This window comes from Erinaceus europaeus, chromosome 2 (assembly GCF_950295315.1).
Source record: "Erinaceus europaeus chromosome 2, mEriEur2.1, whole genome shotgun sequence".
NCBI lineage: Eukaryota > Metazoa > Chordata > Mammalia > Eulipotyphla > Erinaceidae > Erinaceus > Erinaceus europaeus.
Window position 1 is genome coordinate 135,698,043 of NC_080163.1, and position 25,490 is coordinate 135,723,532.

The 25,490-nt window shown below is 43.1% G+C and overlaps 1 protein-coding gene across 4 annotated transcripts in view; it reads right to left on the bottom strand.

The window, feature by feature from the left end:
- Window positions 1-5,994: 5,994 nt before the first annotated feature.
- The window catches only part of ZFHX3 (zinc finger homeobox 3), a 309,679-nt gene continuing 290,183 nt past the window's right edge, over window positions 5,995-25,490 (bottom strand). For all 4 annotated transcript variants that reach the window (XM_060185225.1, XM_060185227.1, XM_060185224.1 and 1 more), the window contains 3 exons: window positions 24,143-24,245; window positions 16,305-21,788; window positions 5,995-12,102 (listed from right to left, as the gene is read on the bottom strand). In XM_060185225.1, the coding sequence (XP_060041208.1) occupies window positions 10,394-12,102; window positions 16,305-21,788; window positions 24,143-24,245 (7,296 nt within the window). In that variant the 3' untranslated portion in view covers window positions 5,995-10,393. The remainder of the gene's footprint in view (window positions 12,103-16,304; window positions 21,789-24,142; window positions 24,246-25,490) is intronic.

The window sequence follows — 25,490 nt, forward strand, 5'->3', positions numbered from 1 at the left end:
CCAATTGTCAAATAATGTGATTATAGCAATAACTATCTATTGTCTTCTTAAACCCTAAGATAGCAGGAACCTCTCATTTCCTCTATAGAGCCTATATTTCCCCCAGTCCTGGGAACTTTAGGGTGGGGCTCACTTTCCTGCATGCTTCTCTCAGTTCATACCAAATGATATTGCATCTGCTGATCCCAACCTAACCAATGCAAGGAGCACCACCTCAGTATGCTTCACTTCAGACTGTATCCAGAGACTTCAGGTGTGGAATGTCAACCCTTCAGCTTTATTACTAGGGTAAGACATTTCCTTTCATAGGATTCTCTAATTCCTTTCCAGGTGGTTCACTTCCTAACAAAGTCCCAAAACTTAGATATAGAAAAGGTCCTATGAGATAGAGCATATGCTCACATGTATCCATAAATTAGGGCAAAATATATACCTGAAAGCAAAAGTACACAATAGTCTGCAGTGAGTCAGTATAAAGTTCCTAATGAAATAGTATCTAATTAGACTTACATACCCTCCTCACCTGCTTCCTATTACAGTTCTCTCAGTCACTCCAAAAGCTAACCTTAAGAAAGCAAGAACTATAAAAGCTGAATAAGGGCAAGAGACTGGCATACTTTAATGCAGACTCTTTAGTCTCTATCAGGTCACCCATCAGCTGGGACCCTATTCAGGGAGTCCTGAGATTCTCAAACAGACATGAAGGGCCAAGACCTCAAATAAATCCCTCTCTCCATTGTTACTGGTCATCTCTATCAGGAACAACAAAATAGACCCCTCTGTGGACCCCTCCACAGGACCTTGCCCTCAACTTGAATCAACAACGATAGAGAATGTTTCCCATCCTCTGAAGGGAGGATGGAAAACATACTCCATGCTACACCTGAGGAAAATGGGTTGATATTGGGACAGCTTGGAATGTTCCTACTGATGATCACAGAATGTGAGGTTGGATCTACAGGGATGTAGAGGTCACATAGGCTCCTAAACTGAATATGGACCCCAGACCAATTCAAATTGATGGGGTTTATTGTCAATAATATTTATACCCCTTTTCCATATTAGGGAGCTACTCTCTTCCCTGATCCAGCTTTCTGTTCCTTTTCCAGCATGACATCATCTCCCCAGACAATAACATGGATCCACCAGCATATCAGATTTCAGGCTCAGGGAGAAAAAAAAAACCCCAAAAAACTATAGCCATAGGCTCCATTGGAATATAACTAAAATATGCCTACTAGCTATCTACAAAATGGAGGACCTCTCAACTCTTCATCTGCACTATTCCAGTTTTTAGGACCACAATTGTTCAACAATTTATTTGGCTTTGTATGTTAACTCTCTTTTCAGCCACCAGGTTCCAGATGCTAGCATGATGCCGACCAGATTTCCCTGGACAGATGACTGCAACAATGTGTCCTGAAGCTCTGCTTCCCCAGAACCCCACCTTACTAGGGAAAGAGAGAGGCAGGATTGGAGTATGGATTGACCTGTCAACACCCATGTTCAGCAGAGAAGCAATTACAGAAGCCAGACCTTCCACCTTCTGCATCCCACAATGACCTTGGGTCCATACTCCCAGAGGGTTAAAGAATAGGAAAGCTATCAGGGGAGGGGAGGGGATACGAAGATCTGGTGGTGGGAACTGTGTGGAGTAGTATCCCTCTTATCTTATGGTTTTATCAACGTTTCCTTCTTATAAATAAAAAAAAGAAAGAAAAAGAAAAAACCTAGACTATCTAAAGAAACCAATACAGTGACCTACAAATCAGAGTTTGAAAACTATTCACTGTTAAACTTAGGCAGTATCTTCAGTTGATTTTTAGCTCTAATTTTAGTACACTAATACAGTAGTATGGTTTGCTACTTTCAGAGAAGAGGAAGAACCTACACTCCCATCTATCTTTCATACCCTTTACTAGGTCTCTGATATCAGTATCAGCAGTCTTATTTTCACTACCATCATCTCTGATAATAAATAGAGCCATTTCACAGGAAAGATCCTATCCTTCTAAACTCTTTATCACTGAGGAAATATTTAAAACATTTTTTTTAACTGTCAGTGTCTCAGACCTGCTCAATTCCACTGCTTCTGTGGATATAAAATAATTTTAAAATAATTATTAAAAATTTTTTCCTGTGTTTGGGGGTTGAAAAATACTCCTGCTGCATTCTCATTTTCATTTTCATTTCACCTATAACTAATTAACCCTCACAGTCTTATTTTAGATGCTGAACTTCTGGTCTATAGCCAAACCACTTTAAGACAGGCAGTGTTGGGACTGAACAGTGTGGTACCTGGTATAGTGCACGTGTTACTGTGCATAAGGATTCAGGTTCAATCCCCTGCCCCCCATCTGTAGAGTAAGAGACTTCCAGAGCAGTGGGGCAATGCTGCATATATCTTTTCCTCTTTCTCCTTTGATAGAAAGAAAAGAAAAGGGTAAGAAAAGAAAAGTAAAGAAGGGGGTAGGGTGAGGAAGAGAAAGAATTGTTACACTAGTACCAAATTACAACCATTTTTTTTTTACAACTTCTTCTATTTTCTCCATTCTATAACTTCACATGTTAAAGTTTCCCAGCAACTGAGGCATGAGCAAGCAGGAATATATTTATTTTTGCAAACAAAAGCAAACTGCAAGCCACGCTTTGTTGTAACAAACATCATCATTACAAAGTGTAGATTGAAAGACTGAAAACTCCTGTACTACACTTCAGTACAACTCATGAGAAGAAACTCTGAACTTTCGGAAATATGTAAAGAAAGAGAAGCATCAGGAAACAACATAATATCAGATGCTTAATGGGACTTACATAGCTGCAGTCCCCAAGCCCTCTGTGAAACAAAGCAGGAGTTGGAAAACTGCAATCCCTAGGGACCTACAGCAAAGGAGAGGTAGAGAGTAAGCTCAGTATGTACCACCCAGTGTTTGAAACATGCTACATGCACATGTTGATGTCATCTTCACAACCACCTTATGAAGCAGACACTGGTACCCCCACGTTATACTGGGAATAAGTAATGCAATCAAGGTCACAGTGATGGAATCTGAATTGAATCCTGCCTAGTATGACTCAGGAACCCACACTTTCAAATCAACCACTCTAATTCAGTGTCTTTCAGAAGGCAGTGTGTTAGGAGAAGGAACACTAACTGGACAGTAGCTAAAGGTACGATTACTGTCTTCTCCCTTCAACCAATTCCTTGCTATACCCTGAAAACATGGGATTAAATTCCATCCATTTTGTCTTCCTTATAATTTCAAGGAACACTCAGAACTAATTTACAAAATATTCTCATGGGTGCCATGCAAATATAAAGTGTTACAGAAAATGACTTAAATGGTATCTCTGTGTAAGAGAGCTTAGCAAAATACAGTTTATTGCAAGTAGGAAGACAAAAAGCAAGTGCCAGAAAGAAACTCTGTGTAGACAGCATAATTTTCTTCACATGCTACTCTTACTGATTTCTTAGTACTGGGGGAAATGAAGTAAAAAAAACTTTATTATGAAATTTAAAAGACCAATTTAATTTCTGAACTCAGAATATTAAAACTTGAAAAGATACACTGGACATACACTTACAAACTTTGTGTCTACACCTAATAAGATAGCTTGCCTGGGAGAGTGCAAGATTTGCATGCCTGAGGCTCTTGATTTAGCTCCCAGGTACTGCATATTACAAGAGTGGTGCTCTGGCTTTCCTCTCTCTTATGAAACTCTCTCATATGAAATACTTCTTTAAAAACATGTGCCTTTGGTTTAAAAAATGAAGGACAAGGAAAGAAAAAATACCAACCTTTGCTATGAAGTGAAAAACAATGGAAAGCTGCCTTGGTTTTAATGGCCCTAAGAACACTCATTTCTTTGTGAGTTTTGCCAGAGCCCTGACTGTTCTGCCTCCATCAGTGACTGAGCAAGCAAATCTGTCCTGCTGTAATAAGGCTGCAGAGTAGAGCAGCAGGTGCAAATTTCTCATCCTTCAACTTAACTCTTAAAACTGCTTGTGCTCTTGTAACTTCAAGCCTCAACCTGTTAAAAGTGAGATTTGCAAGGTCTATAACAGGAGCTAGGCACTGCAGATATTTCTTTAAATTAAAATTAGAAACAGCTACCTGATTAACACATATCAGCTGTTTTAAGATGTTGCCTTTTCACAGTGGGGGTGGGAGTGGGGTGGAGGTGGGCTTTAATTCCAAAGAGATTAATAACCACATGAGCATGATATTGAAGCCAGATTAGGCTTCTTACCATTAAGGGGAAAAAAGTTTTTTCTAGTAACAGAGTTCCTTATTTGGCCCTGTGTAATTTACGTGCTTTCAGATTTTCTGTGAAAAAGCCCAACCATCATGAAGGTTTTGTCTTATTTTCTTGTTAAAAATTTATCTTTAGAGCATTTGAATCGTAGTCAACTTCCTCCAAAGAGCTGAAGTAGCAAAACCTCTCAGCAAAACTAGTTCCATTTAACACATTTCAATGCGATCCTGCCAGATCTTAAAATAATTATGGCTTAGAAAGGGAGACATGGCTTTGGGACTGAACAATTTTTTTATCATACTGCACATTTTCGTGGGGTAGGCTGAAAGACCAGTGACAAAATAGTGTGCTAAGAAAGCATACCGAGATAGAAGTAATCTGCTTCGGCAGAAACACCAAAAAGAAAGGTACAATGCTTGGGGGAAAGGTCATGGTTTCATTAGAACAGTGACACTACAACTTTTGGCATAGGTTCTAGTGCCAGTCATGGAACCAACTTTTCCTTTCTGAACACAAGTAATGCCAGCACCAGTTGTAGAATTCTTTGCAATTTTGAGTTAATTGGGTGACTGTTTCTTCTTGAATACATGCTGCAGGAACTAAGAGAAAAAAAAAAAGACTTGCTTGACAATGACTGACTGAACCAACAGTAAAGGATTTCAGAGCTTGACTCCCTGGGGCAGGAAGGAAAAAAAAAACCCAGTTGGCCAAGGGCAGATGCCACAGACCTTGCAAGGACACAGCTAGCCTGTAATGCTGTCCAAGCTGTTTTTAGAGTTTTATAAATTATTTATTAACTATGGCTATAAATTAGAGATGAATGGAAGGCCTTTGGGGCTGAACTCGATGTACTCTTTATTAATGAATTTTGGGCATTTTCTGCTGTAAGGGAGAGTTTTTGATAAGGAATGGGCATTCCCTTGCAGTGGAACTATTGTTTTGCAGATTGTTCTTACCTTAAATTCTTCTTCTCCTTCTCCTTTTTTTTTTTTTTTTTTTTTTTTTTTGTCTCCAGGGTTATTGTTGTGGCTTGGTGCTGGCACTACGAATCTGCTGCTCCTGGAGGTTATTTTTTTCCCATTTTATTGGATAGGACAGAGAGAAATTGAGAGGAGAGTGGAAGATAGAGAGGAGAAAGACACCTGCAGACCTGCTTCACTCCTTGTGAAGAGACCTGCCCCCGCCCCAGCAGCTGGGGTCTCAAACTGGGATCCTTGTGCTTCATCCTTGTGCACTTAACCTATTGTGCCACAGCCATACGCCCTTATTCTCGAACAGGGATTTAGATTTTTTTTTTTTGGTAGCAAAGGTAAATGTAGTTGATCATTCACATAATTCAACTTACCTTCCATATCTCTTCAATATACACTGGTTCCAATTCCCACTTAAGAGAAATTGAACCTTTCTTTCCTAGCCAACTGGAAAACTCCCTTTGTTTACTGGTTCTGCCAAATATTTAGAATTCCCATGTAAACATTTATATTATTCTATTAGAGCTCCTTGAGTCTATGTATTATCCTAGATGTCAGGCATACTCTATACTCAATGAAATAAGCTAATCAGTTTCATGGTCAAAACTTTCAGCACTTTCATGAGTGCCAGGAGATGGTTTGTGTTACCATGGAACAAGTATTCCTATTATATGCAGTCTCAAGATGGCATCATACTTATATCTCACCAGTCACTGTCCCCATTTTGTTGCACAAACACACAAAACCTGGTGACTGAGACAAGAAATTTTGCTCATATTTTTTAATGTATCACAATGAGCAGGAAACATACTTGATGAAATATTTTCAAAGGAGTATATTCAATTACCATCTACAATCAACTTAACTATGACAACAAAGTTTTGTGACAATTTTTTTTTTTTCAGTTTGAAAGTTCGATGTGGTTTTGTTAGTCTCCATGTATTTTGGTACAGTTCGAGATCAGCATTGTTACAGTAACAAAAAGCTAACAAGACTACATTATAGAAAAACACCAAGAACATCATTTTTGGTTTCACTTGCTCTATTTTTTTTTTTTTTGTATTTTTTGTTTTGTTTTGTTTTGTTTTTGTACATTGCAAAGGCTGTTCATATACCTCTTCATCTCAGGGTCACGTTCATTTATGCTTTCTTTCCTACCCAAACTTGCCCCCCTCCCCCCTCAGGAAAGTAAACAAACAAAAAAACTAGTCAAAGCTTTGTTTCACAGTGGGCAGTATCTCAGCGCCAACAACCAACTCAATTTATGCTTCTATTTAAAATGTTTTAATTTAATTTATTATTTAAAAAAAATATATGTCCATGAATATCAAGTGCACTGGCTTGGGTCACTGCCTATCTCTCCTGCAACTTCCTGCCATGCCTGATAAACTCAGGTTTCAACACATGCCGTCTGTTTTACTTTATTTTCAATTGTGTAAAACTTTGGCCACATTCATTTCCTTAAATAGATTTTAATTTTTAAAAAACTTCTTAGATTTATTAAACTTTCCTCTGTGTGTTCCCTTACATTTCTTTTTGGAAGAATGGATGAAATAACTCCCATTCTGTGGATCCATCTGATGCTATGACTGAATGGTGTCTAGCATAAGCCCACACTGTAGAGTATTTGAAAGGAAAAAAAAAAAATTCCAAAGAAAAATGTGTCAATGGAAGTGAAGGAGTAATTTAGAAAGTGAGGTGAGATATTTTACTCAGTTACTTAATATGCAGCAGACAAGAGTGCATTCTCTGAGAGACCAGTCTAAACAGCTGAGTGTCATAAGTGAATCCATGCTTTGTAAATGATTCTAGTCATAGCCATGGTGGAGGTTAGTCCACAAACACCTAACTTTACTCATGTCTGTTCTCTAATACTCATCATCACTGACTGCTTTGCTACGTCTGGGTGAAGGCTGAGAATTACTTTTTTTCCTTTGTTTGAATGAACATATAAGTGGGCGGTATAGTTGTAGAGGAAAGCATTAAGTATGCAACCCACTCCAGGTTGAAACAATCACATAACCCCTCTGAGGAACACGAGTGGGTGGAAGCATACTTTGCCAATCTACCCAAGCACCTTGCTGCTGCCAAACACACCCACAGGCCAAGGCATGGCATAACAAAACAAACACTGACAGTCACTCTGCCTCACAGAGGGAGGATGGTATAGTAGCTCAAAGAAAGTAACGAAAATTAAAAACCATTGGGGCAGGGAGTAGCAAGATGACAAGGTAATGATCTTAAAGTAGAGGGGTGGAGGGGAAAAGGATGGAAATTGCACTATTACCAAGCAATATCATCTTTAAAAACAAAGTTTACAGAAAAGGCCTAGCAGAATTTGACAGGTAAAGCTAGTGTTAAGTTGTTAATTGGTATCACAAAGAGAACTAAAAACAAAAACTTTTTTTTTCTATATGATACAGACACAGTAACATACAACAGTTAAATGACAAAAAATATATATATATATTTCATAGAGTTACAAACAAGATAAAATAATGGAAAACAAAAACTGTACAACTTTAAAATTTAAAAATGTTCATCTCAAACACAGGGAGAAATACAAGAATTCTTGTTAAAAGAAAATAGCTTGTTAAAACAGCAAATGTTCTGCATACTTGTTTTTGACACCTTACGCTACAACTGGATACTGGTAATGAATAGTTAGATGGTACTTTTTTTTTTTTTTTTTAGTATTTCTACTTAAAAAACAATTTAAAAAGGAATTTGCACTGTGCATCAGCCTAGTTAGAAATATGTACAACAGTTCAGGATCTACTCTTTTGTTAAACTAAAAACAAATTCATATAAAACAAAATAGTCCCGGCTAAAAAAGGAAGAAAAAAAAGAAGAAAAAGAAAAAAAAAATCCATTTTCAGGTGTTGGAATGCTCCAGTCTTTTTGCAAAGTCGATGAATGGCTTCAGCACTGGGGAAAGAAGCCCAAAAGGTGACCAGACGGAACCTGTATTCACAGTCTTCAAAGTTCCCTTTTGAAACATAAAGAAGTGGATGAAGGGGGGAAAGGATTTCACACTTTGGGGGCAATGGGAGATTGTTTCTGTTGATGTTTGACTACGAAGGTGAAACAGCAAAGTATCTAATTTTCCTCCATAAATCTAGTTTTAGCAGCACAAAGTTTTCTTTTCAAAGTTAAAACCATTTTTTTTTTAAAGATTAGAAAGGGTGTGTGTTGTGTTACAGGAATATGGATATTAATGTAAACACGAGTGTCTCACATACGGTTCCTTTTTTTCTCTCTCTATCTCTCTGTACAATGCTATCTGCTTCTCTGTTGGCTGCACTCTGGATCACTCGCTGCTCAGACTGCCTAACACAAGGACAAAACTTTGAAGTAAAAAAATGTGTCTTTTGGTATATGGAATTGTCATTAACAGTTGCCTCTTGCAGAAGAAGCACTTAACCTGGGAATCTTCTGTTTTTTATCATTTCTTTTATTAAACTAAGTCTTGTTTGTTTAAATCAGAAACAAATTCTCAAGTAACAAGAACCCTTTCCCTTTTTTTTTCCTGCATCAGCAGTGAAAGGGTGTGTCTTTGGATTTTATTTAAAGCATGAAATTTCTTTTTCTGAGAGAGAAAACAAAACAACAAACCAAATCCCTAACCAAAAACTTTTTTTTAGAAAAGAAGCACATAGTCCAATTACACAAATTGAAACAAATTCTCTTAGTTTAGGAAAAGAGTATTAGAAGCATCTACCAAACTAGAAGGAAAAGAAAGAGTGAAAAGAAAGTTCAGAGGGAGGATAAATTAAAAAATAAAGTAAAATAAAATAAATGCAGAAGGCTAACTGACATTGGTAACTAGACTTATATACCTTTAAAAAATTTCAACTCCCCAACCAAAAAATAATCTGTGAGGATCCTAATAACCCCTAGAACCCTTTGAAATTCTTTTAGTTTTAGAAAATAATTCTGCAGCTACCCTCTAAAGAAATGAAGGCAGTTACCTTAAGTGGGAGATTACAGGGTAACAGGACATGGGAGAGGACCCAGAAAGAGGAGTTAAGGGACAAAGGGGAGAAAAGCTTAGGCGAATCAAGGGATTGCAATCTATCTGCTAGGAATGAACAAGACAACATCAAATGAGGAGCTGTCAGCTGGACCATACAAAAAGCTAAATGTACACAAAAGGTTTTATTTTTTTCCTTTTTAAATCTACCATACTGCTTCAGTTCATTTCCAATGCAACAATCTACTCAACACCAAAAATGGTCATATCTATCATAAATACAGAAAGTCAGTTTTTAAAACGTATGTTTTTAAGCTACAAGTCCTCAACACTCTTTATGTGGGTTTTTTTTTTTTCTTTTTTCTGAAAGTGGGAGTGCTTAACTTTTTTCCCTTGAAATTGGCTTCAGCAGAAAAGCTATCTTTAAAATCCCCAGAAAGCTAAAGCAGTTCACATTGTTTTTCTTGAATACTTTCTGCCCATTTTTAAATTAACAAAACAGAAAATTCTTTTCGGGAACAAAAAAGAAAATTGAAAAAATAATATATATATAAAACAATGCTTCTGAAAACAGAACAAAGTGTGAGCGATTGACCTGAGAATAAAAAGACATTACATTTCTTTTTTTTTTTTTTCTTTTAGCAAGCCATTGGTATCTGAAATGCTAAGATAGCAAGAAATTTAAAACTGTAACAAGGTGGACTGCTTTCCCATACAGTGCATGCCGGGCTCCTCTGTGCTATCAACGTGGGGCATTTATTGAAAAGGGGCAAATATACAAGGGGTTTAAGCTCCAAAGACATTAAGGAGGCCCTGCGGACTTCTGTTTCCCAGACCAATAGTACCTTCAAAAGGACACAATGTAACAGGGTTAAGGGGTTTTCTTTTTCTTCTTTTTTTTTCCTTTTTTTTTTTTGTTCCTTTTTTTTTGTTTTGTTTTGTTTTTTTAATACTAAAAGAAAAAAAGAAAAGACAAGAATGTAAAATCACCGGCATAGATAGGTATATGGGAAAACAACCCACGCTTTTTTTTCCTTTTTTTTTGTTTTGTTTTGTTTTTGTTTTTTTGTTTTTTTGTTTCTTTTTTTTTGGTTAGAAGCTTTGGAATTGCAGTTAGTCTATTTTTTTTTTGAAATTGGTTTGTTATTAATTTTTTTTAAATTCATTTGTTTGTATTGTTCATCTTCAAAGCTTACAATCTGAAGGTGTCCGTTCCTACACTGGTCAGACCACTGTCCTTGGGGCAGCTGGGGTCTTTGGGACCCTCCACCGGGCTCGCCGGTCCTTCGGACTTTTGGCTGAGATCCGTGTCAGACTCCTCCGAATAGTCGTCTGTTGGCATCGAGGGCTGAACCCCTGAGGTGCTGCATGAACTTGAGGTAACCGTTGAAGATGAGGAGAGAGGAGGAAAAGAAGCGGGCTTCGCGGCCGAGGCCCGGGAGAGCACTGGCGGCCATGCCTTCCTGGGGGCAGGGGGCGCGGGGGGCGCGGGGGCCGGCGGGGGGGTAGGGGGGCTGTCGTTTGAGTGAGCGGCAGACTGCGAGGTAGATGCGGTGCTAGGGTCGGGGAAGCAGGCAGAGTGAGGTAATAAACTAGGGTGCTCTTTGGCGTTTCTTGCTGCTCTCGTGATTGTTCTGTGTTTGTGCAAGGCCGACTCCAGATGTTGACTCAGAGCTTCCTCCCCACACAGCGCGCTCTCGCACGCCAGGCAGTGGTACGAGCCGCCGCTGCCGCCGCCGCCGCCGCCACTTCCGCCGCCGCCGCTGCCGCCGCCGCCAGCGCCGCCCGCGGGGACTCGAAGCACCATCTCTTGCAGGTTCGCCACAGACTGGCCGAAGAAGCAGAGGGACTTCAGGTGGCTCCTCGCCGCCTCCTCGTCGCCGAAGCCCGCCTGGCACTTGCGGCAGACCAACTTGTACTGCACCTTTGGAACAATGAAGGGGTCGTAGAGGGAGTCCGCGCTTTTGCTTTCTGCTTCTGGCTCTTCGGGGGGGTTCGGCAGGAGGGGGGACAACACCTCACCACGGGGTGTGTTTTTCTGCTCTTCTGGTTTGGGGGATTCTTTGGCAGGGTCTTTTTCTGGGGAAGCAGCCCCCTGGGGGACTGGGGTTTGGCTTGCTTTGGGCTGCTGCTGCTGCTGCTGCTGCTGCACTTTTTGCTGCTGCTGCTGTTGTTGCTGCTGCTGTAGTTGCCGCTGCTGCTGCTGCTGGATCGCCTCCTGCAGACTCTGCTGGTATTGCTGGTACTGCTGCAGTAGGGAGCCTGGGGACAGCCCCATCAGGGCCTGCGACAGTGCAGGGCTGTAGGGGAACAGGCCTTCCATGCCATACATAGGCTGCAGGTACCCGCTCTGCAGGGCTCCAGGGATCTGGGGGGCATAATAGGGAGAGAAGCCTGGTACGAAATAAGGAAGGAACTGGCTCGTGAGCAACGCTGTGGGATCGGAAGTCAAGGCTGCCTGCAGGGCCTGTAGCTGTGCAGGGTCCACTGCGTACTCCATGGCCGGCAGCGGGGCTGAGATGGTAGCTGTGGCGGTTGCAGGGGCCTCTCCTTTCTCCTTTTTGGGGACAGGGAGGGGTTCCCCTTTCCCTTTGTGTGCCTTTTCCTTCTCCTTTATCTTCTCACTGTCTTTATCTTTGCGTGGCTGCTGTTGTGACTGAAGCTGCTGCGCTGTGGGTGGCGGCTGGGCTGTTTGGAGAGGAGGCTGCACCTGTGGCTGCTGCTGCTGCTGCTGGGGCTGGGGGGGTTGCTGAGGGGCCATTACCATGGTGGCTTGTGCTGGGGTCGGGGAGCTCAGCGATGCTGAGGATGGTTTATTTGGTAATCCAGATGTGGGGAGGCCAGGGGAAGGAACTGTTGTGCCGGGCAGACCCATCAAGTTCGGTTTGGGAGACGTTAAAGCTGAAAAGAATGGAGACAGAGACATCACAAGTCAGTCTGGGATGGTGACGCGAAAGTCTGTATCACTGGTACAATATGGACTCTCAAAGTTTAAAAATTGACGAATCCACTCAAAAGTCAATGTTTGCAACAGAGGTATCCTAGTAGTAGGTTCACAGTTGGACAGCCTTGTGTTCTACTACAGGCCTGGGTTAGCTCTCAAACATCCTCTTTCAGCTAAACAAATTCCAGCACCTTCCTGCCCAACCTGCAACACTCACTAGTTCATATTTTATTTGATGTACTTCAGCTACCATTCACTCCACCCAATGCAACTAGTGTGGAGATTTCAAAACTAGCTCCTTCCAGCCTGGACTCAGTTGAACCAAAGGCCTTCATCAAAGCTCTACCGAAATAGTAGTCGAGGCACCACCCCATCAGAGGCTGTCTGGAGGGGAAAAGACAAAAACAAACAACAACAACAACAGTAAAAAAACCAAACAAAAAAAGAAGAGAGTGAAAGCAAGAAACCTGGCCAGCCCCAAGGTCACAAGAGCAAACTAACAGATTCTACAAGTGCTCCTCTCTGGTCTCTGCTGCTGCATCTGGATAGATGGGCTAGAAAAAGCAGAGGAACTAGAAGAAATCAAAAGAACTGTTCAGGAGAGAAGTGCCCCATTGCCTTGACAGACTTTAACAAATCTGTTGGAAAATGGAACCTGTTTGAATGATATACTGGAGACCTAAGACTGATGTGGCTTCTAGCCAGCCACAGGAAGAAGAAAAAAATCAGTCACAGGAAGAGGAGAGACATAGGGTTGGAAATGATACAGTCCAAAGTGCTGGCACTTTCAAGTCTAGGAAACCTACCTAGGCAACACTGCTTGGGGTGGGGGTGGGGGTGGGGGACAAAGGTCACATGAGTGCAGCCTCATCCTCAGTAACTACCTGTAAAGTCACCACCCTACCAAAAGCTGAGCGTCCTCTGTGACTGAGAGCTATCTTCTGATTTGAGTCTTTTAAAAGTTCCAGGGTGATGGAAAATGTTGCTGCTATCAGTAAAGTGATGGAGAAGGCCAGCATTGTGGGGTGCCAGAGACAAAGTAGCCTAAAAGAGGGAATGCTGAGCAGGGACAAAATTCACATGTAGCAAATCTCAAATCACTGTATTCACCACACTCAGGAAATGGGAACCCAACCATATATTCTTTCACTTAAGAGGAATCCAAAATGGAAAAATCAGAAATCCTATACCCCCTTACTTTTTCATCTGGATCACCTTCTGCCAGAAATCTGGGGCAAAGACAATACTGGTTTCCAGTTACAATAGTATACTGTTCACTGTACCATTAAACTGCAGTTAAGAACCCTCAAATTTTCAGATGCAGAGAACAATATTATTTCAAATTGCACTAATCTCAGGAAAATGTCTATTGATGTTGGGATAGCAAAGGAAGATGCTTCCCTTGGTATTACATAGCATCATTCATTTACTCTTCCACAATAGCAGAAAGGGACTACAGAGATTGTTACCAAATTTCCTCAATGTATTTAAGGAACTAAAAACAGGAGATGATGGGCTTGATTCATAAAAAGTCAGTTAAGATTCACTGGCTAAAATGAATCAGTCGATCTACCTATAGGCAACCAGCCTGGTCCACATTTCTAGGTTTGAGCCAGAACCAACCCATCATGAAATGAAGGAACATCTGGTGATTCCCTCATCTTAGTGGCTTCAGGCTTCCAGGACAAAGAATCTAACTCAGGAGACCTTAAAATGACTTTACTGACCTGAAAGAACTGACCATCCAAATATGAGAATCAAGTTTACAGAAACATTTACTGAACTCCTGGCTCAATATCAAGCTCTCCACTAGCCATATCTAATATAGTTGCTCAATATATTCACCACCACAATTCTTTGACCTTGGTTTCCTCATATATCAGAAGCAAACCAAGCAATACACTTCATCCTTGGTAGTTGCCTACCTGGAGTCAGACTGGCATGGTAAACTGTGTCTGACACATATTTGCCATGTAACCTTGGGATCATTAGCTGATCTCTCAGAACCACAGCCTTCCACAGTGAGTGGTTATAGGGATTAAATGAAAAGTCATATAAAAGGAGCTTACCATGGGGTCTAGCATATATGAGAGACTCAACAAAGTTTCTTTCCTCCCATTCCAGATCATATGAGCTGCAGTACTGTCAGGTGGTGGGAATGGGGAACATCTGACTACCTTGAATAAATATGAGGATATCTTTCTGGCTTGAAAGATGCCTGCCCTTAAGTGGTCAGAAGCTAAGTAGCACTAAGTGTATACCTGTTGACTGACTGGCTTATATAGAGTGGTAGGAAGGATCACATAGAACTGAGAGACCAGAGGGCCTGGGGAGAAGCCTTGTCTCCTTCTCTAGCTTCCTGAATGGTCTTGACCTCTCTGGGCATCTGTTTTTCTCATCTGCAAAACAAAGATCAGAATTCTGATGTCTAATTTTTTTCACGTTAGTATGAAATGTTGGGTCTTGCCAAGCTCCTCTGCTAAGGTCATGGGCTGCAAAGGCAATTCACCCAGTGTGGCAACTTTCCATGGCTTCTTTCCTAGTTATATCAAACTAGTTATTACTCTGTGACCTAACTACCAATACATATGAGCAACAACTTTTGTATCTTAATACTTTCTTTTTCTTGGTCTTCTCTTTGGATAAGAAGCTGAGACCAAGAATGCAGTAGCCTTGGATTCTGTAAAACACTGTTAAAAATGGTAAAACGTGGGATTAAATCAACAGAAACTAAGGCTATTATGGGAATCAGAAGAACTAATTCAACCCCTAGGAACAGGGACACATTTTGATAGGAAGGCACTTTCCTTTGGTAACTGCTCTGTGTATTTGGGTGGGGTATTAAGGGGATATGGGGCTTGCAGACTTGTCCCTAAGTCTCACAGCATCCTGGAGAAAAAGGTCCAAATTAGGACAGACAACTGGATCCAGAGAAGGCAGGTGAGGTGAAGAGATGAGGAACAAGAGAGGTACACAGGAAGACCTGCTTTCTAGTAGGTGGTAAATGAGAGCACCATATATATGTAGAGGGATTGTGGAACAGACATTGATATGGGCAAATGGAAATGAAGGAATGATGAAAGAGACCTAAAAAATAAGCATTAAAATTTCTGTTAGGAGGAAATTAACATGCCAAAATTTGGAATCATAGTGCCCAATACAAGATTCTTATTTTGTGCATTCAAGTACAATGGTAGTGTAATGTAACCACTGCTTTGGGCAGAGGAGTGTTGCAAGAGTACCAGTCTACCACATGACAGCTTCTTCCTCAGAAAAGCTCTCCTACCAGTGTCTTTTTTTGTCTGTTTGTTTTTGTTTTTATAAGAGGGGGCATGAACCACACGTGAGGACAAAGTTAACCATGGACCAGTTTTTATAAGGTGCTCCTAGCATTAGGCAGAATATTCAAATGCTTCATATCATATCTTCAGTAAATAATATTCTTATTTACTTATTATTGGATAGAGAAAGAGAAATTGAGAGGAGAGGGGGAGTTAGGGAGAAAAGACAGAGATAACCTGCAGCCCTGCTTCACCGATTGTGAAGCTTTCCCCCTACAGGTGGGGACCAGGGGCTTGAACCAGAATCTTTGTGCTTTACCAGGTGTGCCACCACCTGGCCCCTGGAGTCACATTTCCACAGGGATTAAATAGTAGTAAGTACCTCTGGGGGCAGCAGAGGAGCTCACATGGTGTCTGCTTGGCTCTGTGTATAACCCAAGTTTGAACCTGACCCCCACTGTGCTGGAGGAAGCTTCAGGGTTGCGGCATCTACCCTCTCTCGTCCTGTCCTGTCTGTCTATCTATTTTGGCCTGACGACTTTCCGTAGCTTCTTTCCTGGCAACAATAAAATACCTGAGTCTAGGTATGCCAGAACCCTCAAGTACTTCCTCGTAGCACACACTCTGGTTGTGCTACTAAACACAAAGCAAGAACATATTTTTGAGGATACTGTTCCACTCATCTCTAGATAAGAAAAGGAATCAAGCACTTCACAGCACTTCAATGGAAAGGACCTGAAGTTCTGTTGCTGTTAGAGAACTAGAAAGGGAATTTTTCTACCTGTCCCAAAATTCAGAGGGTCTGACTAGTAGCCAGAGAGCAAGTCACTAACTGGGTATCTATTTAAAGTTGAAAGAATCACCCAAGCAAAACCCACCTGTATTGGATGGAGTAAAACCTGGCAGGGAGGGACTGTTGAGGCCAGGGAGCAACACGGGGGGAATGCCCTGGAGCGCTGGATATGCTGTGGGGAGGTTGAGAGCCTGAAGTGGGGCATTATCAAACATCCCTTGTTGCTGAGCTGCCAGTCCAAGGACCTCATTGGCCTTTTTAATCCGGTCCAACTCTTGTTGAGCCATCAACTGACGTACAGTGGCTGGGTCGAAGTATTCTTTCTCCTTGTCCAACTGGCTTCCAATGGTGTCTTTAACTTTGGAGATATGCTGTTGGGAAAAAATATGGTCACGTACAGACAGCCGAGCGCTGTACTTGATGCCACACAAAGTGCACTCTGTTTTGGGTCCCTCGTAACTTGTTTGGTTTATACCAAAATGCTTGGCCATGCTTAACTTGGACTTCTTTTCTTTTGCTCGGGCATTCTGGAACCAGACCTGAACAACTCTCTTTGGCAGTCCAATGTCATTGCCCAGGACCTCACACTCTAGCATGGTGGGTGTCCTGTAGTCATTAAAGCATGACTTGAGGACTTTCAGCTGCAGATTGGTCATTTGAGTGCGAAAACGTTTCTGCCCAGGCCGATCCCCACTGTCTCCAGATTTGCCCGCTGACCCACTGGCACCGGGACTCGGGGAACAGGGGTCTGCAAGGCTTGAGGTTTCACTGTAGTCCACTGTACCTTCATTATCATACTCCTTGCTGTAAAAACTTGGTGCTGGGCTGACCAAACCAGATGATAACCGATCTTCATATTCAGACATGGCCATCATGGCTGCTTTGGTCAGCCCTTCATTGGGCACAGAAGAGGATTTGGTTTCAGTTGCTATTCCTGTCGCACTGTCGTTGTCTGCGTTGCCCTCATCTCCAGTGGTGGTGTCTGTGATTGCGGTGTTGACAGAGGAGCAGTCATCATTGTCCAACTTAGTCTGGTCAAAGCTGAGATTAACTGAGGACATGGAGGGGCTTTCAAAGTCTTCAATCCCTTCAACCTTGATGGAAGAAGGGCTAAGAAGGGTCCTGGGAGACAACTCCATGGTTTTACTCACAGGTGAGAGGGGAACACCTTGACCATCACTACTGCTCGGGGGGAGGTGGGAAAAACTAGTTCCATCAAAAATATCCCCTTTCATCTGGAGTCCCCCATCGCAGTCTAAGAGCATTGCAGACAGGGTTAGGTTGTAGCCAGCTCTCTTGGCTTCGTGCCAATGGCGGGACCGTATATGAGCCTCAAGGGCAGTCTTGGCTTTAAAGAGAGCTCTGCAAAAAGGACATCTCCTGTGAGCCTGGGCAGGGCCCACGGCCCGAAACTGTCCTTTTCTTTCCCGGGCTCGGGTGTTCTGAAACCAGACTTGTACCACACGTTTCTTCAAGCCCACCTCATGCGCGATGTGATCCAACATCTTCCGAGTTGGATTAGAGTCTAGAAGATACTTTTGGTAGAGAATCTCTAGCTGTTCTGGTGTAATCGTTGTCCTCAAACGTTTGTCTCTCTGAGGTTCTTCTCCTCCCGTCCCACTGTCATTTTCACCGGGGCTTGCACTGGCTTTCTCCTCCAGCTTCCTCTTCAGAGTGTTCATTGTGGAGGTTGGAGTTGAAGGAGACGTGGCAGAACTTGCTGGAATCTGAGGTATGGCCCCAGAGAGCAGCTGGCTGGCCAGGAGTGGGTTACTAGGGTCAAACAGCATGAAAGGCATATCCAGCGACCTGTCCAAAAACTGGGGGTGGATGAACTGATTCTGTGCACTCAGGAAGTGAAGCTGCTGATGCTCCTGCCAGTGCTCAAAGGAAGGAAATGCCAATTTGCACTGGTCACACTGGTAGGGGATTAGCTGAGGAGGTAGGTTTGCCAATTGTTGAGGCGTTGATGTGTGAAGGGGCTTGAGGGGCAGGTGGGAGAGTTGAGAAGGACTAGGACTTGACTGGGGTAAGGGACACTGGGGGGGCGGTGCTTGTGGAGGAGGCTGTGGTAATGAGGGGGGCGACGTCAGCTGTGGGAGCTTTTGCTGGGCTGCATTTGTCTTCTGCTCAGGCTGGTCTTGCTGCTGCAGCTCCACCTTTGGCTGACCTTGCTTTTCTAGGGTTTGGTTTGGCTGTGCACTGGGGGGTTCAGCCTGCTTTGGTTTCTCATCAGTCACCTCGGTTTTGGAACCAAAGGTGGCCAGTTCATCAGCCTCCGCTGTAAGTTGCAAGAATGCAGAGGAAGCTGTGTTAGCTGATGGTGCAGGGGTGCTGTAGGCCTGTGAGGGCATTGGGGTGCTGCAGGATGAACTGGTGGGTGTCAGGATTTCCATGGCATCCATGGAGTCCTCATTTTGGCTGTCATCCTGGCCCTCCTCATCCTCATCCTTGTAACACAGCTTCTTCTGATGCTTGATGAGATCAAAGATACGCTGAAACACCAGGCTACATTTTTTACACTGGTAATTCAAGTTGCTTGTTCGAATATACCTGTCATTGGTAAGCTCACGTCGCTCTCCATCTTTGCCCTCTCCCTGATTCTCATAATTTTTCCTGGCCTTCTGTCGGGCATTTTGAAACCATACCACTATGACTCGTGTTGGGAGATTCAGTAAATTAGAGAGTTGCTCGAATTCATCATCCTTTGGGTAAGCATTGGCATCAAAGAAATCCTGTAAGACCCTCAGCTGGTAGTCAGTAAACCTTGTTCTTGAAGACCTCTTGCTTCCCCAGTACTCTTGTTTCTGGGGTTCCGGTGAAGGGGGCCGGGAGTCGATCTTCAGCTCCTCTAGGCTGGTGATGGGAGGATTGCTGAAGTTGTAAGGGGAGTCCTTGTTACGCTGCCGCTCTTTGAAGAGTGTGTTTCTGAACCAGTGCTTGATCACTTTCTGGGGCAACCCAGACTTGTCAGCCATCTCCTTGATCTGCTCTTCACTGGGGGAGTTGTTGATGTCAAAATATTGCCGCAAAACTCGGAGCTGGTCGTCCGTGATCCTTGTGCGAGGCCTCTTATTTTGCTGCTGGAGTAGGCTGGGGTTGAGCTGATGCTGGTACAGCTGGGCCAGGTCTGCAGGCAGAGGCTCCACAGGTCCGAGCTGAGGGGGCAGCTGGGCTGGCAAGGTCTGCAGTGGCATAGTCTGCATCATCAGTGGTGAGAAGATGGGCAGCTCCATGGGCATGGAGAGCTGGGTAAGTGGGACAGATGGCTGGGCCGGAGCGATGGTGGGCGAGGTGATGGGTGGGGCTGATGCAGGGATGGCTGGCGTGGAAGCTGGCTGAGGTGGTGCTGCAGGAAGGGGTGGTGGAGGGGGTGGAGGGGGAGGCGGCGGCGGCTCTGGGGTCTGTGGCCTCAGGGGATATAGTTTATCATAATGCTCTCTGTACTGTTTGGCAAACTTTTCCAGCTGTTTAAACGGGAAGTAGTTTTGATGAACGTGCTCTTGATGACTCTTTAAAATCAAGATGTTGGAAAACAGCTTGCCACAGGAGTCACACTCCAGCTTTTCCAGATTCTCTCCCTGCTCTGTCTTCCCATTCTTCTTCTGTACCTTCTGCTTGTTCTCGTTGTACTGAATGACCAATTCAAAGCCAAAGTTCTCCAGCAAGGCCTTGGTGGCATTCCCTCTGGCATCCGAGGCGATGCGTGGAGGAAGCATGGAAGCCTCAGAACTAGCCCCTGGTGCTAACTCTTTCTTCTCTTTGGCCTTCAAGGTATCTGGCATTGGTTCCTTTGGTCCCATGTTGCTGTCTCCTCCTTCAGCGCCGTCTCTCTGGCTTTCCTTTTCCTTTTCCTTAATGACCAACTTGTTTTTCTTTTCAAGGTGCTGGCTTGGCTGTAGGAGCACAGAGTGACCCTGCGACAGAGAAAGCTGGTTTTGTTGCTGCTGCTGCTGTTGCTGCTGCTGCTGCTGCAGGATCTGCTGGTGGCTCTGCTGTGGGATCTGAACCTGCGCCTTCAGATCTTCCAGCAGACCTGGGCCTGTCCCTGTCAGCGTCAGTGCCCCACTGGTCACTGGCAGGCTCACCTCGGGGTTGAGCTGGAACTCAGCACTGGGGATGTAGAAAGGGAAAAGGAGATGCTGCTGCTGCTGCTGAAGCTGCAACAGGGTCTCAGTCGTCATGGGGAAATGAGGAAGGAGGGTGGGGTTGAACAGCTGAGACTGGATTAGAGCTGCCTGCTGCTGGAGCTCCTGCTGCAAGTGAGCTTGAACTTGAGCCTGGGCCTGAGCCAGTGTCTGTGCTTGTTGTTGTTGTTGTTGTTGTTGTTGCTGCTGCTGCTGCTGCTGCTGCTGCTGCTGCTGCTGCTGCCTGGATGCAATCATATCTGCCAGCTTCTTCCGATTGGCCTCCTTGGGCTCTGAAGGGGAAGAGATGTTGGCACCAATGGGATTCCCCAAGGGCGGCATCCCCACACTTTCAGTGGGCACTTGACTCAGTAAGCTGGAGCTTGGAGCAATGCCGACACTGCTGGGGTTGGTAGTTGTAAAGGTGTTACTGCCACTGGTACTCACAGGACTTGGAGTGGAGGAGCTCAGGGACATGCTACTGCTATTCCCAGTGCCATTGCTGCTGCCACTTGCAGCCTCCAGCTTGGCTGCCCGGGCTTTGGTTTGATGTAACACAGACCTCATGTGGATCTCCAAAGTGGAGCTCTGGCTGTAGGCCACATTACAAGTGTTACACTTAAAAGGTTTGTTGTCTGGGCTGCTGGTGGGTTCTGGCTGACCAGTTGCTGATTCCTGGAGGGCTCTCTTTAACTTATGCAGGTGGGAGACAGAATTGTAGTGCACTAGAAGGATGTTCTTTTGTGTGAAAGATTCTTTACAGACAGTACACTTGTAAGGACGAGAAGGGTCCAGGAATTTCTCCATAGTGAAGTTGGGGCCTTTTCTGAATGGTAAAGCTCTCTTTGGCTCTGAGCCTGAGTCTTCTAGTACTGACCCAGAGTCACTACCCGTTGGGCTCTGTTTATCTTCCAAGTCACTTTCTTCTTCCTTGTCTTCTTCAACAATGATGGTGTGGTCCTCAGCCAGGGTGGGGTCTCCCATTGCCAGGAGATCCCCATTGGCTAGGAGGCCACCATACAGCTGCTGGATGTCAGCCTCACTCAACTCCAGGTGACTTGTTTCGAGATGTTTTTTTAGAGCCTGAAAAGTTCGGAAACTGCGCTGACAAAGACAGCACATGGTGGCAGCTCTGATCACGTGGTATTGAGAATGGAGTTGCAGCTTCTCAATGGTCTTGAAAGCCAGGCTGCACTGATTACATCGGTATTTGTATACGTGGCGATCTGACACTGGCAGTTGAGGCCTCTTGGCATGAACCTCATTGAAATGAGTCTGAAGAGCAGCAGAAGTTTTGAAAACTTGGTTGCACCCCTTTTTCCAACAAAGGAAGCCCGAGTCTTCTCTTACAGAGCTTGGTTCAGCAGGAGAGGGTTTCAGATCTCCAGTGTGATCTGTGCTCACAGAAGGCAAGATGTTCTTTCCCAGATCCTCTGAGGTTTCTGTAAATAGAAAAGAAAAACATGATCAATCCCAATGATAAACAGAAGACTTTGCTTCAAGGGTGGCATCCAAGCTGTCAATTTAAGAAGGCTGCAGGAAAATATCCAACATGAAACAGAATCTATCCTTAGATCCTTCTACTTCTCCCTAACCCCACTGACTACATATTATAAAAGTAGGCACACCTAAAAAGAGAGGAGTTAAGTGCAATCACAGTCTCAATTTGTAATAGGCCTATATCATATCAGAGGTCTCTCTATAAACAAAATTTAATTGCTTGACTCAGAATCTTTGATTCCTCAAGCAATGATGTGAATGACTGATCTTAGACCAGGTTTCCCCTTTTTGGTAAGAATTTAGCACAGAGAATTTGATTATGGAATATGTGAATTAATGCCTTCCTACACTTGTAAGAAATTTATGAGAATTGCTGTCCATATTTTTTTTAAAAGATGTATTTATTTTTATGAGTTATGGGGGAAAGAGGCACCAGAGCATTGCTCAGCTTTGGTTTATGGTAGTGCTGGGAATTAAAACTGGATCTCAAGCAGGTTCTATGTGCTATGCTGTCTCCTTAGCTCTGATTATTATTTTATTTATTTATTTATTTATTTAGCCTCCAGGATTATTGTTGGGGCTCAGTGCCTGCACCATGAACCCACTGCTCCTGGGGGTCATTTTCCCCCTCTTTTGTTGCCCTTGTTGTAGCCTTGTTATGGTTATTACTGTTATTGTTGATGTTGTTTGTTGTTGGATATGACAGAGAGAAATGGAGAGAAGAGGAGAAGACAGAGGGGGGAGAGAAAGACAGACACCTGCAGACCTGCTTCACTGCCTGTGAAGCGACTCCCCTGCAGGTGGGGAGCCGGGGGCTCAAACCTAGATCCTTATGCCAGTCCTTGCACTTCGCACCACGTGCGCTTAACCAGCTGCGCTACCGCCCAACCCCCTATTATTTAATTTTTTTTTAAGACCTAAGCTCTGGCTGTTGCTGGCTTCAGGAATTAAACCTAGGATCTCTTGCTTGCAAGTCTCATGAGCTACCACTGTAATATTTCCCCAGCAGTTATCCATTAGTAATCTTAGAATATGTATTTTTAGGCATTCTTGTTTTTAGTATTCTTCTAATACTATAATGTGACTTTTGACCATCAACTCTGTTCAACAGACAATGAGTATTCAACCAATTTTCTATAGCCAGATCATCAAGCCCATAAACATTCTGTTCCCCCCCCCCCCACTTTCAGCTAAGTTGTCCACTGCCTATCATGGGAGGATATGGGGCAGTGGTGTGGCTGGACTCTGCCCAACCTAAGTTGTAGGAACTAGCAAAAGGTGACAAGTACAGGAAAGCATCATAAACAGAGGTCTAGTGATCCATTAGCTGAAAGCCACTGTGGGACAGCAGCAGCAGTCACGTCTACAGCCATGTTCTTTCCAAATTCACTTCTAGGTTGTTCCCTAAGAAAATCCTAAAAGATTCCAAAGGAACTCTTCCAAGAACACAGCTCTAGGAAGACTACTAGTCCAGTGCCCTGAAATTAACTTTGTGCTCCACAAATCCCTAATAATTAATTCCTTAGAAATGGAGAGTTTGACAGCATAGGTTAGAAGGTCCTGGGCCTATTAAGTGAGTTTTTAGGTAGTTATTTCCTTATAGTATATTCTAAGGGGACATGTGCCCACCACACACCACTATTTCTGACCTGATGTTTTAATTTATTTTTTTTTAATTTTTTTAAATTTTTTATTGGGGAATTAATGTTGTACATACAACAGTTAAGTACAATAGTTTGTACATGCATAACATTCCCCAGTTTCCCATATAACAATACAACCCACTAGGTCCTCTGAATCCTTCTTGGACCTGTATTCTCCCCACCCACCCACCCACCCAACCCAGAGTCTTTTACTTTGGTGCGATACGCCAATTCCATGATTTTTCTCTCACTTGAAGCCATACCAATGATTACAAATACATGCAAAGAGGCACAATATAAACTAACTGATAGCAGTGCCCCTAATCTCTTGATAAGATCTATTTAGCTTATGAGTAGTTTTTAAAGGAATCTTTGCACCCTCAGTTTGAAAATTCTGTTTCATAACTGGATACACAGAATAATAACTATGCAAAAAAGACTTTCATGCCTGAGGCTCTAAGGTCTCAGGTTCAGCCCCCAGCATTACTATAAGCCAGAGATGAGCAGTGTTCTGGTCTTCTTCTCTCTCTTTATCTCTCTCTCTCTCTCTCTCTCTCTCTCTCTCTCTCTCTCTCTCTCTCATATATATGTCTATGAAAATTCTGGCCCAAAATTTCATTTTGTTTCCAAGGATCAGGAATTATGACACTAACCAGGCTGCTTTCCTGCCTCCTCCAAATTGGAGTTCCCATCTCGATCTGGAACAACTGCTGGTAGAAACATGCTGCTGGGCATCACCATTTCAGGGGTGGTCACCTGAGGAACAAGAAGCAGAGAAACAAGAAGCGTCAAATGGAGAGGAAAGAGACACAAAATAGGAACCATGTAAAAATTATTTAATAAGCAAAATTAGCCTTCACCAGTGTAAAGCTGGAGGTATCACTTTTCACAGCTCACTGAAGATTCATGTTTATTAGACAAAGATCACATCAGTCAAAAGTGTTTCTACGGTTACATTCTGGACATAATTAGCAGAGCACACTTGAAGAATAATCTTATTATTAATATTTTTCCTTTATGTAGAATTTTGACTTTGATCACTGACAATGTTTTGTCATGGGCTGTGAAACTTCTTGTGCAACCAATTAGGTAGATAAGTTGAAAGGCCCACCTTAAGCTGCTGAAAACATAATAAGGGCCCTAATTAAATCATACCTGGTAAAGTACACTGTAATCTTGAAGCGGGGAGCATTGTAGTACTGTTTTCAAAATGTATTCAGGCAAGAAGAGGAGGGGAATAAGAGCAAGGGAAAGGGTAAGGAGAAAAGAGAACAAAGGGAAGGCTAAGGACATGCAGACACGTTGGCTGATTTTCTGGGAAATCACATTTTGTAACCCTTTGTAAGCCAAGATCAAGTGCCAACAAGCATTTCTTATGATTCACTTAAAACACAATTTTTCTCTGAGGTGCACAGTTTCAGAAGGAAATTCTGACCAGTGTGTCAGTCACAGAAGGTACCCTGCATAGCATCTTCCAAAATAGCAGCCCCACCCTGCTCATGGCCACTGTTTCTTATTATAGCAATCCCAAAATTAGTCTGGACCAAAGTAGTTCCAATTTTATGTCAGTCCTCACATGTTTTCCTAAGTTTCATTGCCATCTGGATAGAAGGTTGTTCAAACAAGTTATCAGTTGCCAGCACATTAATGTGTACATAGCCTTCTTCTCAATATTCAGTGTAATGATAAAAGATTCTTCATTTTGAAAAAGAAGCAGTATCTGTTTGCTTCCTGTAAGGTGGGAAGACAGTTGGCAATTATATTCCCAAATGAATCAGAAATCATCTCCACCTGAATGATGGCCTGAGAAATGAAATGACTGAGGAGTTACAGAAATGGAAATTACAAATATCACAGTTATCCCTAACATGGCACTTAGCCCTATTTGGACATTAGATTCCAATCTGATACAACTACTGTGATGCTTTCACTTGTTGCTGAAAATTCTGGAACACCTAGATTACTGCTGGAAATTAAACAATAATTAAAATAAATTAATAT